Source organism: Bison bison, unplaced genomic scaffold (genome assembly GCF_000754665.1).
Source record: "Bison bison bison isolate TAMUID 2011002044 unplaced genomic scaffold, Bison_UMD1.0 scf7180017864374, whole genome shotgun sequence".
NCBI lineage: Eukaryota > Metazoa > Chordata > Mammalia > Artiodactyla > Bovidae > Bison > Bison bison.
In genome coordinates, this window is record NW_011494946.1 from 5,497,576 (window position 1) to 5,514,496 (window position 16,921).

A 16,921-nucleotide genomic window follows, 5' to 3' on the forward strand; every position below is an offset into this window, starting at 1 on the left:
GAATGGACTGGTTGGATCTCCTTGCAGTCCAAGGGACTCTTTGTGTGCCTTAGCTTCAGAATAAAAGAATGTAAAACTATGAAAAAAAAAAAAAAAAGAAACCCAACGGCAAAAGGACCAATGTTAGCATGTAGACAACCTGTGAGGAATGTTTCATTCAGTCTTGTGAAGGAGTTACAGTACTTGTTTCAGTGTAAAAACTTAAAAGGAAGTCTTTCTGTCCATTCAAAATCTGAGTTCCTTTTCTTTAACAGCTGAGCTGTCAAGAAAAACAGTATATAGAGCTACTATCCACCTCAGGAAGAAAATAATTACTGCTTTTAATGCTGCCATGCATTGGAGAAGGAAATGGCAACCCACTCCAGTGTTCTTGCCTGGAGAATCCCAGGGAAGGGGAAGCCTAGTGGGCTGCTCTCTATGAGGTCACACAGAGTCGGACATGACTGAAGTGACTTAGCAATAGCAATACATGAATGCAGTATATAAATGTTTTTTTTTTTTTGGAGGTCTAGATTCTTGTACCAACTGAGAACAATATTAGCAAAGAAATTAGCATCAGAACAAGAACATGTACCCTGGTCCTCTTTGCCTAATGTTCTCATCTTCCTTTGCACCGCAGGGCAACCCTGGTGAGGAGGGTGTTGATGGCTTGCACGGAGACCAGGTACACAAAGTCTCTCATTCTGTGTCCCCAGCCCCTCTCTGCCCCCACTAGTGTGGCATTAATAGTCTCTACAGTTGCCACGATTGGTCTGGAAATGCAAGTAAAGACGCATGGTTAACAATGTCGAAAGTTAGCTTATATATTTGCTATTATCTTCAAAACACAAGGGTCTTGGAGACTTAACTCCCATTTCACGTATTAATGTCCAGTATTTTATTTCTGTCTTTTTATTTTGTTAATTTCTGCTAAATGGGACTTTGTCATAATTATGGTTTTATCTGGTTGATCCTTATCTGGCTTTACCCTCATTTCTGTTGCTATCACTGATACCTTCAAAAGAACATAGAAAGATGGTGCTTCTTTTGCCTAAGGTACAACTTTTAGAGTTTTTCTTTAACAACGGTTGTAAACTCCCTTGGTTGTTTTTTATCTGGAAAAAAAAAATCTCATGATTTCACACTTTTACTTGAAAGATTGTTCTTCGGTAAACTATTTTCTCTTGGACTTTGGAAATGTGATTTTGTATTCTCCTGGGCTTCTATTGTCTTCTCTCCTTCGCTTTTGCTGTTTAGAAGTTATCCATCAAGCTGAAAGCTTAACCCCAGCTCACCTCCCCACCGCCAGGACCACCACGCCTGGCCTCCCCTTGAACACCCCACCATGGCCAGTCCTGTTTTCACCTTATAAAGACGGTGGTGTGGGATCAATGCAACCTTTAGACTAATGGCTGTTTGAAACATTGCCTCCACCTATAATATGGTTGCAGTATTCTGTGATGATTTGACAGAGAAGGACACCTGTGTTCCTCACTCTCAAATATTTTGAGTGGTGCCTCAAAGGGCACCCAATGCCTCTACTCTGGAAAAAGACATTGATTCAGTGCAGTTTCCAATCAATGAACAATGCTTTGAACTGGTCAACTTCAGAAACACATGCTGCTGTGGTTCCATGCTGCGGCCTTGAACTCCTGCCAGAGTTCTAGGAGAATGTCCTGGCACACAAGGCCTAACCCAGAAAGGAGGAAAACTTGTTGACCTGTCTGGGAGACTGTTTCCATAGCATTGCCACCCTGAAGAAGGTTAGTGTGACCCCACCAAAGAAGTGCGTTTCGAGGTTGAGACACGAAAGCGATCTCTTAGACAACTACATGCAGCAGGATGCTCATGAATGTTTAAATTATTTGCTGAACGCGGACATCCTGCAGGAAGAGAAGAAACTAAATGGGAGATTAAAAAATGGCAGTGTGAAGGAACTGCAGAGAGTGATAAACCAGGATCACTTGTGTCCATGAGATTTCTCAGGGAACACTCACCCATGAAACTTGATGCTTGAGCTGTGAAACTGTCTGTAGCAAAAGATGAAGATTTTCTTGACCTTTGTGTCAATGTGGAGCAGAATGTATCTATTGCTCCCTGTCTAAGAGACTTCAGCAACACAGAAACATTATGGAGAAGACAGGAATATTGTCGTGAAACAGGTGGCAGCAGAGGCCCAGCAAAGGATGAGCGTCAGAAAGCCCCCCATGATTTTGGCCTTGCATGTCGAGTGGCACAAGTACAGGGAGCAGCTCCACGTACACCAAATGATCTTACCAGGTGGTCTTCCTGCTGGAACTGCAGCTCTCCAACGCCTGCAGTGATGTGGTGCATCTGGACTGCATGTACCTTCTGGCTGTGGTGGCGGTCCACTGGGGCAGTGCTCCTAATCATGGCTTTGTGTCCATTTTACTGTGGTGAAAAGTCATGGCTTCTGGCTTTTGTTTGCTGATGACGTGGTAGAGAAAATGGATGCCCAAGCTACTGAAGAATTCTATGGCCTGACTTCAGATATAAAAAAAAAATTCAGAATCTGGATATATTTTATTCTGTCCATCAAGATAATAACTTAAAGGACTGTGGGACTCATTTGAATGGGGGGAACTGTTCAAAGCACTCTGAGCTGCACACGTTTCTCTGCAGACACCCATCCCCGCCAGAGACCCACTGGCAGTGTACTCCATGTCTCAGGGGTCTGGCTGTGTGACTCCTCCCCCTTCCCCCAGCTCCCCTTCATTTTCCTACATGCAGCCCTACTCGTGGGTTTACGTTAGTCTGAGGTAACGTCAACTGCAGTCAGATTGTAGTAAGGTTTAGATGAATGACATTTGCTAACTTCAGGATTGAAATCACGATTGCTGGGAGAAATATTAACAACCTCAGATATGCAGATGATACTGCTCTAATGTAGTCAAAGCTATGGTTTTTCCAGTGGTCATGTATGGATGTGAGAGTTGGACTCTAAAGAAAGCTGAGCACCAAAGAATTGATACTTTTGAACTGTGGTGTTAGAGAAGACTCTTGACAGTCCCTTGGACTACGAGGAGATCTAACCAGATCTCCTTTCCAAATCCTAAAGGAAATCAACCCTGAATATTCATTGGAATATTCTTGCCTGAAAAATCTCATGGACAGAGGAACCTAGTGGGCTACAGTTCATGGGGTTGCAAAGACTCAGACAAAGGACCGAGAGACTGAGCACACATTCATTGTAAGGACTGATGCTTAAGCTGAAGCTGAATGCTTTGGCTACCTGATATGAAGAGCTGACTCACTGGAAAAGACCCTGATGCTGGGAAAGACTGAGTGCAGGAGGAGAAGGGGGTGACAGGATGAGATGGTTGGATAGCATCACCAACTCAGTGGACATGAGTTTGAGCCAACTCTGGGAGTTGGTGAAGGACAGGGAAGCCTGGCATGCTACAGTCCTTGAAATTGCAAAAAGCTGGACACAACTGAACCACTGAACAACAACATGTTATGGCTCCGTCTGGCTGAATTAGAATGACATTTATTATAAACATGGACAGTCTATTTGGGGTCTTTACTAATCTTCCTAAAGAAAGTGAAAGAAAGTGAAGTCACTTAGTCGTGTCTGACTCTGTACGACCCCATGGACTGTAGCCCACCAGGCTCCTCTGTCCATGGGATTTTCCAGGCCAAAATACTGGAGGGAGTTGCCATTTCCTTCTCCAGGGGATCTTCCCAACCCAGGGATCGAACCCGGGTCTCCCTCATTGTAGACAGAGGCTTTACCATCTGAGACACCAGGGAAGTAATCTTCCTAAATGACTTCCTAAATGACTTCTCATTTCAATGCATTCCTTTAACTTTCCATCTTTGGAAAGACTGCTCCCCATTTTTAGCTTCTCTGCCTCTTTTCCAACAGAAGGACAGAATAATGGGGTGGATGCCCACCTTTTAAGAGCTGAAACTATAGCTTTAAGTTTGCATGAGTGAAAAGGTTTAAAAGGAACCTCGAAACTGAATTCATCCTCCAGGTGGAACTTGGAGAAGAGAAGCTGTTGAGGGTGTCTAGTGGCTGCCCTGGGCTGTGCCTACCGGCTGTTAGAATCCCAGGAACTGAGGAGATGTGGAGCTCAGGGCAGGCAAAGCTGAGTGGGGGAAGCTTTTATGTACAGTGGAAAGTGGCTTTTCTTGTCTTGCTATCAAAACCTAATTTCAGGGAAAGGGCTCTATGCTCTGTTTTCAGTGCTGCTTGTCTTCTGTCCGTGAGTTGTATCTCTCCTTTATCTGATGCCGCTAAGCTCTCCAAGGGATCTTTCCAATCCTGCTGGTGTTTCACAGTCGGTGGTGGCAGGGCACAGACCCCATGGAGACTGCCTCCGGCCCAGTTCTCCTTAGCCAGGCGATACCTTTCCTCGCAGGAGTCGCATTGCACACCTGTTCGCCTGTTAGCATTTCGGTCGGTGTGCGAGGCCCCAGCAAGGCCCAGGACTAACATGGAACCTTCCCTAGAGGAGATACTGGAGTTAGCTGGGGATACAGGTGGGTCAAAGGGAGTGCCCATAGGTGGGTGGAAAGGTGACCAAAATGGCAGTGTCTCCTTGGCTCAGATTCCCAAGGTGCTTGACAAGACGGAGTGTTTTTTTGGATGAAGCTTATCTCACCATAGTTATTTTACCTTTTTCACTTTTGTCTTATATATATTTATTAAATCATTTGAGTATTGGTACCTTTTATTAAAAGGGTCCTTGTGGGGGAAAAAAAGTTAACCATCAAATAATGGTTGTTCCTTTGTCAGCAACCTTTAAAAAATATTGGCTGCTTCCCAGATTTCCATTTATTTCCAGTTTCTGCAATTTCGTGTGACCAGTCCAGGTGTGGGTTACTTTTCCCTTATCCTGTTTGGGACTTATTAGGCTTCTGAATCTGAGCATTTGTACCTTCTCTTAAGTTTTGGAGACCTCTCTGGTGGCTTAGAGGGTAAAGCGTCTGCCTGCAATGCGGGAGACCTGGGTTCAATCTCCAAGATCCCCTGGAGAAGGCAATGGCACCCCACTCCAGTACTCTTGCCTGGAGAATCCCATGGATGGAGGAGCCTGGTGGGCTACAGTCCACGGGGTCGCAAAGAGTCAGACACGACTGAGTGACTTCACTTTCACTTTAAGTTTTGGAAAAGCCTTAGCAGATTATCATTTTGAAGTTGTTATTTTTCCCATTTTCTCTGTGATCTCCTTCTGGAAGTCTAATTGAAAATTTGTGGACCTTCCCATTTTATCTTCAATAGCTTGGTCTATCTTTTATATTTTCTATTTCGTTGTCTTTCTGTGCAGGAATCTGAATAATTTCTTCAGTTCCTAGCTCACCAATCCTTTGGTAATTTGTGTTTAGCATACAGTTTAACCTGCCAATTGGATTTTTAATTTTGGTTATTCTGATTTCCACTTCAAGAAGTTCTGTTTGATTTTTCTCTCAAATCTGCTGGATCATTTTTAAAAATAAAAAAATATAGTGGCTATTTTACTCTTTCTTTTTGGTTAGTTAAATGTATTAAAGATACTTACGGTAATTCTGATTATCTATAGTCATTCGAAGCCTGATTTGTTGTCTGTTGGTTCTGCTGGTTTCTTCCTCACGTGTGTTGTGACTTTTGATTGAAACTCATTTTTGATGGAACTTTGTCTGCAAGAAGTCGCTGAGGCGAGTGGAGTGCTTCTGCCATGCGCTTGTGGCTCTACCTCCTGGAAGCGCGTTAAAATAAATGTAGTTTTCACACCACATACTTGCAGAATGATCAGAAGTCCTTAGGGAAGCCAGTGGCTGTTGCTCCCCTAGATTCCTGCTTTCTTTTTATTAGGAACTCCAAGGATTTCTCTTTTCCTTTATCAGCTCATAGATGTAGGTAAGGTATAATTTTTCAGGATATCTCGTCTGTCGTAGAGTCAGATTTAGAACTTCCTGCTCTTGGCTAGAATGTCAAAGCATGTGAAAAAGTTTCCGGTGTGACTAATGTAATGAGGATTCTTTGTATGTTTCTTTTTCTTTTCCTAGGGTGATCGTGGAGTCCCAGGGTCACCAGGAGAAAAAGGGAATCGAGGAAATAGGGTAAAGTGTGAGGATACCCTTCTCTCCTATTTTTCATATTCCTGCTGCATAAACTCACCTTGACAGCTCATTTTTAAGCTCTGGGAAAGAATGATCTAGTGACTTTATAGTAGACTGGGAGTTAAGGGCAACAGACATTAGATGAGTGTTTGGAATCTTTACTGAAGGCCTGGCTCCGCTGATGGTGAGGAATAGGTAATCCAAGTTGCCTGTCTTTTGTGGTTTATCACATGCGACATTCCCTGTCTCACCAGCTTGCTGTAGCTCCCTGTCACCAGGATTTCATCTCGCATCCAAGGCCTTTCAACCACACCCTTCTCTAATCTCGGCCAAGAACCTGTCTTTCCCAGACGGATTGTACTTCCTACTCTCTCTTGAAGGTTCCTTCTGTGTCCCTGCCTCTGTGTCTCAGCCTGCGCCAAGCACCCCTCCTTGAATGCCCTTTCCCTGCCTCCATCTTTTAAAAAGATTTTTACAAGCTTTATTGAAGTATAATTGATTTGCAAAGTTGTAATAATTTCTGCTGTATGGCAGAGTGCTTCAGTTATACACATGTATTTATTCCTTTTCATATTTTTTCCATTCTGGTTTATCACACATAGTGTTCTCTGCACGATCCTGCAGGACTTTGTTGTTTATCCTGCGTATACCAGTTTGCATTGTGCTAACCCCAAGCTCCCACTCTCTTCCTCCGCCGTCTCCTCCCTGCTTCCATCTTCAGTGCTTATTTGAATATCACTTTTCTTCAGTTTCCATCTTCTTTCTTTCTCCCTTGTGATGCCCTCCTTGGCCCTGTCAGTCTGGTGGTCTCCCCCTTCTCTTCGTCCTTCCCGTGAGCACTGTTTGCACAATCTGCTTGAAGTTACCTCTCTGTGTAAGGGAAGGCAGATACCCGATGTAAGTATCGCCACTCTCCCTTCCTGTGCCTTTGGCAGACATCACTAGTCAGTTATGGAATCCAGCCTGAAGGGCACAGCACCATAATCAGCTTCTGCTGATTGGATAAAGGGGGTGAAATTTATTTATTTCTTTGTACCCCTCATAGAATTAGAATAATGAATTGATTTCCTGATAAGTAAAATGGGGAGTTACAAGGCATGGCTTTTTACTGAGGTTCAATTTCCAACCTGTAGTTTGTAGACCAAAATTGCAGAGAAGGTGGGGCATACCACACTTCTTCCAAGACTGGAGAGCCTTCAGTTTCTACCAAATCTTGTTCAACTCAGTAAATGCCCTTCAAGTGCTTCCTATCTGCAGGGCATTTTGGTAGATACAGAGACGGTTCAAAGGTAAACAAGTCATGGTTATGACCAACAAAGAGCTGGGTAACTGGTGCAAGAGATTGGATTTGTAGAGGAAGAACTCTAACACAAGATAGGATAAAATAAAATCTGTAAGAAAGGTGCAGATGAAGAAGAATGGGAGCACACACTGACTTGGAGAGGAGTCTAAAAGAGAGTGGCCTTCTTCATCCAATCAATCATAAATATTACCTGAGCATCTGTTGTAATTCAGGTGTGAGTTCTGTGTCTCAGAACTGGCCTTTATGTGGAAAGACAGACATGAATGAAACAATCATGGAAATAGATGTAAGATTACTGCGGAGATAAGTGTATGAAGAGGAGGTAAATTTCAGGGGCATCTGATCCAACCTGTGCAGTCAGGAAGCCTTCACTGAGGAAGTAAAGATGGGAGACAATTTAAAGGATTAGTAAAACCCGATGGTGAGCAAGGAGGAAGGGGAAGAGACCAGACCTCCCTACTGATGTCCTGTGGGCCTTTGAGAATGTGCCGAGGGCAGGCAGAACTCAGGCATTCCAGGGAAAGCAGGAAGTCAAGACAGTCTGCACTCTGACCTCTATGAGAGGCACACACAGGGTGTTCCAGGCTAAGTTTCAGCTGGCCTAGAAACTTTCAGCAGGAAGGTTTATAGGCAAGGAAGAACATGTTCAAAGCCATCGATGTGGAGGATTACTCTGGAAGCCAGTATTTGGGTCAGCAAAAGGAGGAGCTAGATGTTGGGCAAAACAAAATAGGAACCATACACCAGATTTTATACTTCACATTTTAATTTATTATTCTATTGACTCCCTGTAACAGCCCTAATAAGATAGGTGTATCATTTTTACAAGAGAAAAGATTGTCTTAGAGAAGTCAAATAAATTTGCCTTGCTAGTAAATTAATCAGCAGGATGGGAATTTGAAGTCATGAATTCCTTCTTATCACTATATCAGGCCAGGGATGAGTTGAGGAGGGGGCTTCTTGTAGAGCCCAGAGAATATCTGTTTCCTGTGTGTCTGAGACCCAGATCTCAGAGGGGTTGCCGCACATCACTATTCTCAGAGTGTGTGTACCCTCCGTCAGTTCAGCTCAGTTCAGTCGCTCAGTCGTGTCTGACTCTTAGTGACCCCACGGACTGCAGCACTCCAGGCCTCCCTGTCCATCACTGTACGTAACACCCTCTGTGGAAGGTCCCTGCAGTGGAGCGGCTCTCTCCGACTCTGTGGCTCTGTAGGAACTGGGACACAGAGATGGTACCGTTAACGGCAGATTTTAAGAGACGCAACCATTTGCTTATCGTGTCATAGTCTCATAGCAAGTGGGTCTCTCTCTCTGGTTCCCCATCGACAGCAGTGAGGAGCTCTGCAAGCATTTTTTGTCTCTTTGTCCTCCTTTTTTTTTTTCATGAGATCACTTGCTCTGCTAATGCTGTGCACATCTGTGATGAAGAAAGCCTTCTTCTTTTTCTTACATGTGTGTGTACGAAGGAGCATCAGGAAGCTGTGGAAAGATCCAGGGATTTGGAGGTGGGGAGATGAGGTCCACGTTCCCCATACACAAATGGGTTAATTCTTGAGTTGTCAGTGTTGAATGAGGTAATATACATTAGGGCCAGGTGTGTCACAGATTTCCAATGAAAGTATGATTTTTTTTTTCTGTGTCTCCTTCTCACCTCTTTGCCAGAGAATGCTTTAAGGTTCAAGTCCTAAGTTGCTCTTTTAATTTAAGTCTCCCTTCTCCTCTCCCTTTAGGCAATAGGTGATTTTAAAAAGTGACACTTGTCTTTTAATGTGATTTAAGGGCTTGATGGGACCACCCGGACAACGTGGAGAGCGTGGAGAGCCTGGGCTAAGGGGAGATCCTGTGAGTGGTGGTTGAGGCATTTCTGCTGCGTTCATCCAGGGACTGTGAACTGTTTTCTTGAGCACAACAGCAGAGAACAATGAATTACTCATTAATGAGGCATCTGTTCAGCCTATCTAAGTATTGCAACAAATAAGAGATTTGAGAGAAAACCCATCTTACAGAACATCTGGGTTCTTAAAGAGCTTGGAATTTTAGTTGCACTGGGTATTTGGGATGATTGAGCAGATCCAGACAATGAAAAGATACCACTTTGGTACCTTTTTTCCCCCCAATCTTTCTTCCTGTACTTTCTTTTCCTGCCTTTCCCGTCCAGTTGAGCTAAGAAACTTTCATTTTCTCAGGGGGATCCTGGAATTGATAGTCCCATCCAAGGCCCTGAGGGAGAAAAAGGAAGGCGTGGACGCCAGGTAAGCCAGTCTCGTGTTTGCCTGGGGATACTGGTACCCATGGGAACAGATGCTAGCTGCTGCAGAAGACTTGGGCATTCAGGCTGGATCAACGTAGAAAACCAGAGACCAAACCCGTAGGACTCCATTATCCACAGAGACGGGATCTCCCACCTATATCCTTGCCTCTTAGGTTTTTGTTTTTTTTTTTTAACCAATCTTATCTAACACAGCATTAATAATATAAGTTATTTACATTTCTGGTCCTTGGTTTCTTCATCTCCAAAATGAAACCATTAGACTCAAGGATGCCTAAGATCTTTCCAGTTTTAAAATTCTCCAGTTTTATAATTTGAACAATGCTCAGGGTTTTACACTGCTGGCTTGCTTTCTGTTACTGCTTGTGTTAATTGATTTGTATCAGGTACCAGTCATTTTTAAAGATAAGGTCCTTGTCTGCTTCTAAATACTAGAAGTATCCTGACAGGAGTCATCACAGAAGCAACTAAATTTGTTGGAAGCTAATTTTAGATTTTCATGTCCCAGACATTAAAAGGCATGACTTGGAAAAAGATGAAAATAACCCAATCCTCACAATTCATCATTCCGAGTTTCCAGGAATGAAGTCTGTGTAGCAAATGCTTATATAACTACAGAGGATCCACTATTATTTGAACTCCAGTTTGCATCCTTTGACAAAACCTTACGACTGTGGGTCTCCCCCCGGAATATGACTGGTTCATAACCCTTTGATACACATCCAGGTACTGAAGAAAATCCAGCTTGTAACAAGATCATTATTATGTAGCTATGTGAGAAAACTGTCACGACTTGCTGCAAGAACGTCTCATGCTCCTGTCAATTGCAGTTATTTTGGACCAGCTGGGAGGATTTTCTTTGGTGAGTTGAGATCAGAAGCCCTGTGAATAGCCAGCCACTCTATCAGCTATGGTGTTGAGCGAAGGGAAACAACTCTTAACCCGCGTGGGCCCCAGTTTCCGTGAGGTTTCCTCATGGGCAAGGTTGGACTATTAGAGAAATCATTTCAAAATTTCCAGGAGTCAGTGGGTGAAAGGACCTGATCCATAGAAACTGTGGTTTGCTCCTGTTTCACTGCTCAGAAGGAAGTCAGGCCCCTGTACAAACCGTCTAGTGTGTGTCTATCACAGCACCACAGCCAGGCAGAGGGCCTCCTGCTCCCAGCTTTCAGAGGCCTCCGTGGCTGACTTTAGCTGAGGGTTATTAACCTTGAACACCAGATCCCCAAACTGTGTGTGCAAATAAGAGCTGCAACCGATGCAGTGCTGTAACGTGCTGCATCTAGGTTCCCTATGCTTTTTACTATGCAGAGCTCAAAGAAGGATCTTAACTACGTATTCTTTGAATAGATTCAGATAATAGAAGTCACTCCTAGAGCTAGGTAAGCAGGCAGCTAGCTGGTGGCTCAAAATTCTCCAAGCCAGGCTTCAACAGTATGTGAACCACGAACTTCCAGATGTTCAAGCTGGATTTAGAAAAGTCAGAGGAACCAGAGATCAAATTGCCAACATACACTGGACATCGAAAAAGCAAGAGAATTCCAGAAAAATATCTACTTCTGCTTCATTGACTATGCTAAAGCCTCTGACAGCATGGATCACAACAAACTGTGGAAAATTCTTCAGGTGATGGGAATACCAGACCGTCTGACCTGCCTCCTGAGAAATCTGTAAGCAGGTCAAGAAGCAACAGTTAGAACCAGACATGAAACAACAGACTGGTTCCAAATTGGGAAAGGAGTGTGTAAAGGCTGTATATTGTCACCCTGCTTATTTAACTTCTATGCAGAGCACATCATGCGAATGCCAGGCTGGAGGAAGAACAAGCTGGAATCAAGATTGCCGGGAGAAATATCAATAACCTCAGATATGCAGATGACACCACCCTTATGGCAGAAAGTGAAGAGGAACTCAAAAGCCTCTTGATGAAAGTGAAAGAGGAGAGTGAAAAAGCTGGCTTAACGCTCAACATTCAGAAAACTAAGATCATGGCATCTGGTCCCATCACTTCGTGGCAAATAGATGGGGAAACAATGGAAACAGTGACAGACTTTATTTTCTTGGGCTTCAGAATCACTGCAGATGGTGACTGCAGCCATGAAATTAAAAGATGGTTGCCCCTTGGAAGGAAAGTTATGACCAACCTCGACAGCATATTAAAAAGCAGAGACATTACTTTATCACCAAAGGTCCATCTAGTCAAAGGTATGGTTTTTCTAGTGGTCATGTTTGGATGTGAGAGTTGGACTATAAAGAAAGCTGAGTGCCGAAGCTTTTGAACTGTGATGTTGGAGCAGACTCTTGAGAGTCCCTTGGACTGCAAGGAGATCCAACCAGTCCATCCTAAAGGAAATCAGTCCTGAATATTCATTGGAAGGACTGATGCTGAAGCTGAAACTCCTATACTTTGGCCACCTGATGTGAACTGGCTCCTTGGAAAAGACCCTGATGCTGGGAATGATTGAAGCTGGGAGGAGAAGGGGATGACAGAGGATGAGATGGTGGGATGGCATCACTGACTCGATGGACATGAGTTTGAGCAAATTTCAGGAGTTGGTGATGGACAGGGAGGCCTGGCATGCAGCATTCCATGGGGCTGAAAAGAGAACACGACTGAGCGAGTGAACTGAACTGAGCTGACGTTGTAGCCTGTGAAGTGCTATGAGAAGAGAGCCCTCTAGAGAGCAGTCTTTCCTTGGTGTTAGTTCTGAGTTGATATGAAGTGCAGATTCAAGGTAATCTGGAAAGAGAAACTCTACCATATGTCTAGTGTTTGGGGAAGGAAGGGGAGACCGGTAATGGCTTCACATTTCTGGGGAAAACAAAAACCAATACGACTTTTCTGGAAGGCAATCAGATAACACCCATCCATCAGGACTGCTGTTTTTCATGTTTTTTTTTTTTTTTTTTTAAATATGCAAGTGACAGAAAGCCTGACTGGCAGTGTTTAGCTAATAAATGTGTTTGATAGTCCAGGGGTAGGTGACTCCAGGTCTGTTACACCAGCTCAATGATGTCATCAAAACCCAGAGGTGTCCTCAGGGACCCAGGGACTCTTTCCACAGTGCCATCCTCAGTGTGGCTCTTGGGCTTGACACTATAAAGCATTTCGTCTTCACCTTTGCATAAGATGCCCATAAGATGCCAGAAGGAAAGGGGCTTTTCCTCACCAAAGTACACCCAGCAATATTCTCTTTATAGCTCATTTGACCCATATAGCTCATTGACCACCTGCCCTCACCCCGTTTTAAGAGAGCCAGAGAAAGCAAGTCTCTGCCAGAGGACGTGAGATCGCGAAGATCGGTTTAGACCCATCTTAAGTTGGTCCCTTGGAGCCTGGTGTGTTGTTGCAGCAAACGAAGCTGAGGTTTTCTTAGCAAGAAGAAAGGCTTGAGAGAGCATTGTGGAGCCACATCTGTGTCTGCTGTGGCTTAAGGTGTGTGCGTACTTGGACCCAGTCCTCACAATTCTAGAAATTTATCCAGAAGCTTATGATGGGCCAACTCCAAGATTTAGCTCCAAGGATGTGCAATGTAGAGATGTTTAATCACTTCGATGCTTGAAAGTCCAGTGACAAGTTGTTCATATAAACAGTGGGGCCCTTCACATGTTAGGCTATTATTAAGCTGTGAAAAATAGTTTAGAAGACTATTTCGTAATGAGGAAAACATCCATAGTATAATACTCAAGTGAAAAAAACAGATTATAAAACTCTGTATTCAACAAAGTGTCCAGATTGATAGAATATATCTACATCTATTTATCCTAGAAGGATAAACACCCAACAGCTATACAGTTCTTTTTCTTAATTTTATTCTCTGAATTGTTGAAATAGTCTGTGATGAACTTGTATTAATTTTTTCCCAATTTTTTTATTTTGAAAAAATTTAAAACTACAGAGAAAGGTTGTAGTTTCAGGAATAGCATAGTGAACACCCATTGCTATTATTGAGCCATATTTGCTTAATGTCTCTCTGTACAAATACATGGATAATATATGAGTATATTCTGCTGAGTCATTTGAGGATCAATTGGAAGTGTGACATTTTGCTTCTGAATATTCAGCATGTATCTTTCAAGAGCAAGGATGTTCTCCTATATAAGCACAGTAGAGTCACCACTGTGATGACTGTTTAGAGTCATTAAAAAATGTCTATATGGGTGCAAAATTATTTTCTAATATATAGTCTCTGTTCAGATTTCCATACTTGTCCCAAGAATGCCCTTATGGCCGTTTTTATTGTTGTTTGGGACCCAGCCAAGCATTGTATGGTGCATTCAGCTGTCTTGGCTCTGAGGTATCTTAATCACAACTGTTTCCCAGTTATTTGCCTATTTACACGACATTGACATTCCAGACCAGTTATTTTGCTAAATATCCCTCAATAAGGATTTTCCTAATTGTTTTCTTATGAATGTGTGTGTGTTCTCACTCCTGTCCAGCTCTTTATGACCCCATGGACTGTAGCCCGCCAGGCTAAACGTTTTTGGAAGGAGATTAATTAATCCTGAATCCTTCTTTGTCAGTAGAAGAGACACTGTCATTTATCTCATTGCTGTGCTTAGTCACTCAGTCGTGTCTGATTCTTTGCAACCCCATAGACTATAGCCCAGCAGGCTCCTCTGTCCATGGAATTCTCCAGGCAAGAATACTGGAGTGGGTTGCTGTGCCCTTCTCCAGGAGATCTTCCCGACCTAGGAATTGAACTGGTGTCTCCCGCATTACAGGTGGATTCTTTACCGGCTGTCTCATTATTGGTACATTGATTTTGTCACTTAATTAAGATAATGTTCACCAGATTTATCCAGTGTGAACATGCTTTTCCCTCTTTCCAAGATTAACTAGTCTGGGAAGTGATACTCTGAGACTGTGTGTTTCTTCTTTCTGTACAGTCGTTTATCCAATGGTTCTAGCATCTGCCCAGATAATTCCTTTACTATGCTGGCTGCAAAAAAAATTATATTGAAATGAGAAAATGATAGTTTAAGAAAGAATATTATATCTAGAGCAATTGTGAGAGTGCTTTAGTAAAGCATTCTCCCTCATACGACCTACTTTATTATTTAAAAAATTCTCGTTATAAAAGTAACACTTACTAGAGATACTTTGAAATTCAGAAAAGTAAAATGTAGAGAAAAAAATCAGTAGTTTCAGTAACCGAGAAAGCCATCAGTCTAGTGAACTTTTGTTGATGGCAGAGTTCCTCCCCATGAGAAAGTCAGATGAGGATTCCATGAGCTTATTAAAAAATGCCCTAAAACAATATAAAAAGTGAGGAATCATCATTTTGTCTTTCTCCATATTTGGAGTAAATTATTTTTTCGTAAAATTTAGCATACTTGAAAAGAACAACATGATAGCACATTTTTTTCTACCTTACAAACTCCTGATAAACATAATTTCATAAGTATTTCTACCATAACGTAAATAACACTTCCCTCATACTGTGGAATATGTACATTGTTTTAGGATCTCATCTTTTATAAATAACAGTTGGAAGAACAGCTTTGCATAAAATGTTTTCATTTCTGTCATATACTTTCCCAATTTACGTATTCTTACTGAGGGACTCCCTCATAGCTCAGTTGGTAAAGAATTTGCCTGCAATGCAAGAGACCCCGGTTCGATTCCTAGGTCAGGAAGATCCACTGGAGAAGGGATAGGTTACCCACTCCAGTATTCTTGGGCTTCCCGGGTGGCTCAGTTGGTAAAGAATCTGCCTGCAATGTGGGAGACCAGGGTTCGATCCCTGGGTTGGGAAGATCCCTTAGAGGAGGGAAAGGCTACCCACTCCAGTATTTTGGCCTCGAGAATTCTGTGGACTCTATAGTCCATGGGGTTGCAAAGAGTTGGACATAACTGAGTGATTTTCACTTTCAGCCACATTGGGCTAGTTATTGGATTCCGTATGGGACAGCCCACGTCTAGAGACATCTAAACCGATTCCCTTTACCTCTTGCTTTCCAGGGAAGTTCCGGTATTGATGGACCTCCGGGGGAAATAGGGAATGTTGGCCCTCAGGTAGGTGTGGCTGCTTGTGGGGTGCATTTCATCTGCTTTTGTGGAGGAGAAAGGTAGGCTGGGGTGAAAACTGGCTTGTTTCCTTCTGTAAAGTCTCTGCTTCCCTTCCGTCCTTAGGGTTCAAGAGGAAGACGAGGCCTGCAAGGGCTGAAGGTCGGTGCTTGCTGGGGAGAGTTGCTTTTTTGTTCCACATAAATGGCTATGTCATCTAAGTCCTCTCTGAGGCCAAGGGGAATGTTGGTTGGGTTGTTGGAGGCTGTATCAGCCTTGGGAAGTTTCCAAGAAGAAAGGAAAGTTTATATGGTTCCCTGCTGCCTCTCCAACCTGCTATTTCATTTAGATGGAAAATAAGCTAATACCTCAGAGAGTTGCTTTTAGCTCTGAAGTAATGATTTTTCCATTTAAAGAAGCAGGACTTTCAGTGGGTGCATAAGGGGATCTCATAGTTACTAAACAATGGTAAAAGACTGAGATTTTGCTATTTCCAAAGAAGGAATGGCATGATTTGCAGGTGGAATGGGATATCTCTGTGATTTTACTGAGCGTTTATCCAGTAACACTCACTGCACTAGACCTTCGTTTATATGGCCTCATGTAAACCTTTCTGCAGCCCCAGGAGTTATGAGCATCATTAGTTACTTTTTATGGCTAAGAGAGGAAATATCAGTTTAGCAAAGTGAAGTTGTTGTCAGAGGCCACATAGCTTTGGATTCAAATCCAAAGATAAGGTTACTCTTGGAAATTTTTGTACCAAGTGGAGTAAGATTTGTTAGGTACATTCCTTTCTAACCGATTCTGGTCATGCTGTGCTGGCATTTTTTTTTTTTTAGAAGTCTCATGTTTGAGGATGAAGGAAAAGTCAGAGACTGATTTAAGTCATCTCTGAGGTTGGGAATGGGTGAGCGAGTGAGTGTGCATCTGTGTCTTCAAATCACACATGTTGCAAAAGCATAGCTATTGAGAAATCCCAAGTCTCACACATCCAAACAAGTTTTGTTGACACCAACTAAAGTATTGTTTCTCGTAAAATCTTAAAACTTGAAACAAGTTCTTAAACAGAGCGTTTCTATGCTCTGAATTCAGTTTCAACACTTGTGAAAGAAATGTCTTTGGACTGTCATTTTAGCTTATTGTTTTTATCTCCCCACAAGGCAGAAAGAGAGACTGTGAGCTGACCAGGCTCAGTTTCAGAGAAATCCAGCGGCTCTACTTGGTGGAAGGAATTTCCTACTCTTGAATTACTTAATACTTTTGCTGTGCTATGTGCATGCATGCCCAC

At 42.9% G+C, this 16,921-nt stretch overlaps 1 protein-coding gene and 1 pseudogene across 1 annotated transcript in view; both read left to right on the forward strand.

The window, feature by feature from the left end:
• The window catches only part of LOC105000759 (collagen alpha-4(VI) chain-like), a 123,982-nt gene that overhangs the window by 57,383 nt on the left and 49,678 nt on the right, over positions 1-16,921 (forward strand). Inside the window, 6 exon segments of the mRNA XM_010856754.1 lie at positions 620-664; positions 5,995-6,048; positions 9,131-9,193; positions 9,538-9,603; positions 15,589-15,642; positions 15,760-15,795. Coding sequence (XP_010855056.1) covers positions 620-664; positions 5,995-6,048; positions 9,131-9,193; positions 9,538-9,603; positions 15,589-15,642; positions 15,760-15,795 — 318 coding nt within the window.
• LOC105000748 lies at positions 1,812-4,598 on the forward strand (annotated as a pseudogene).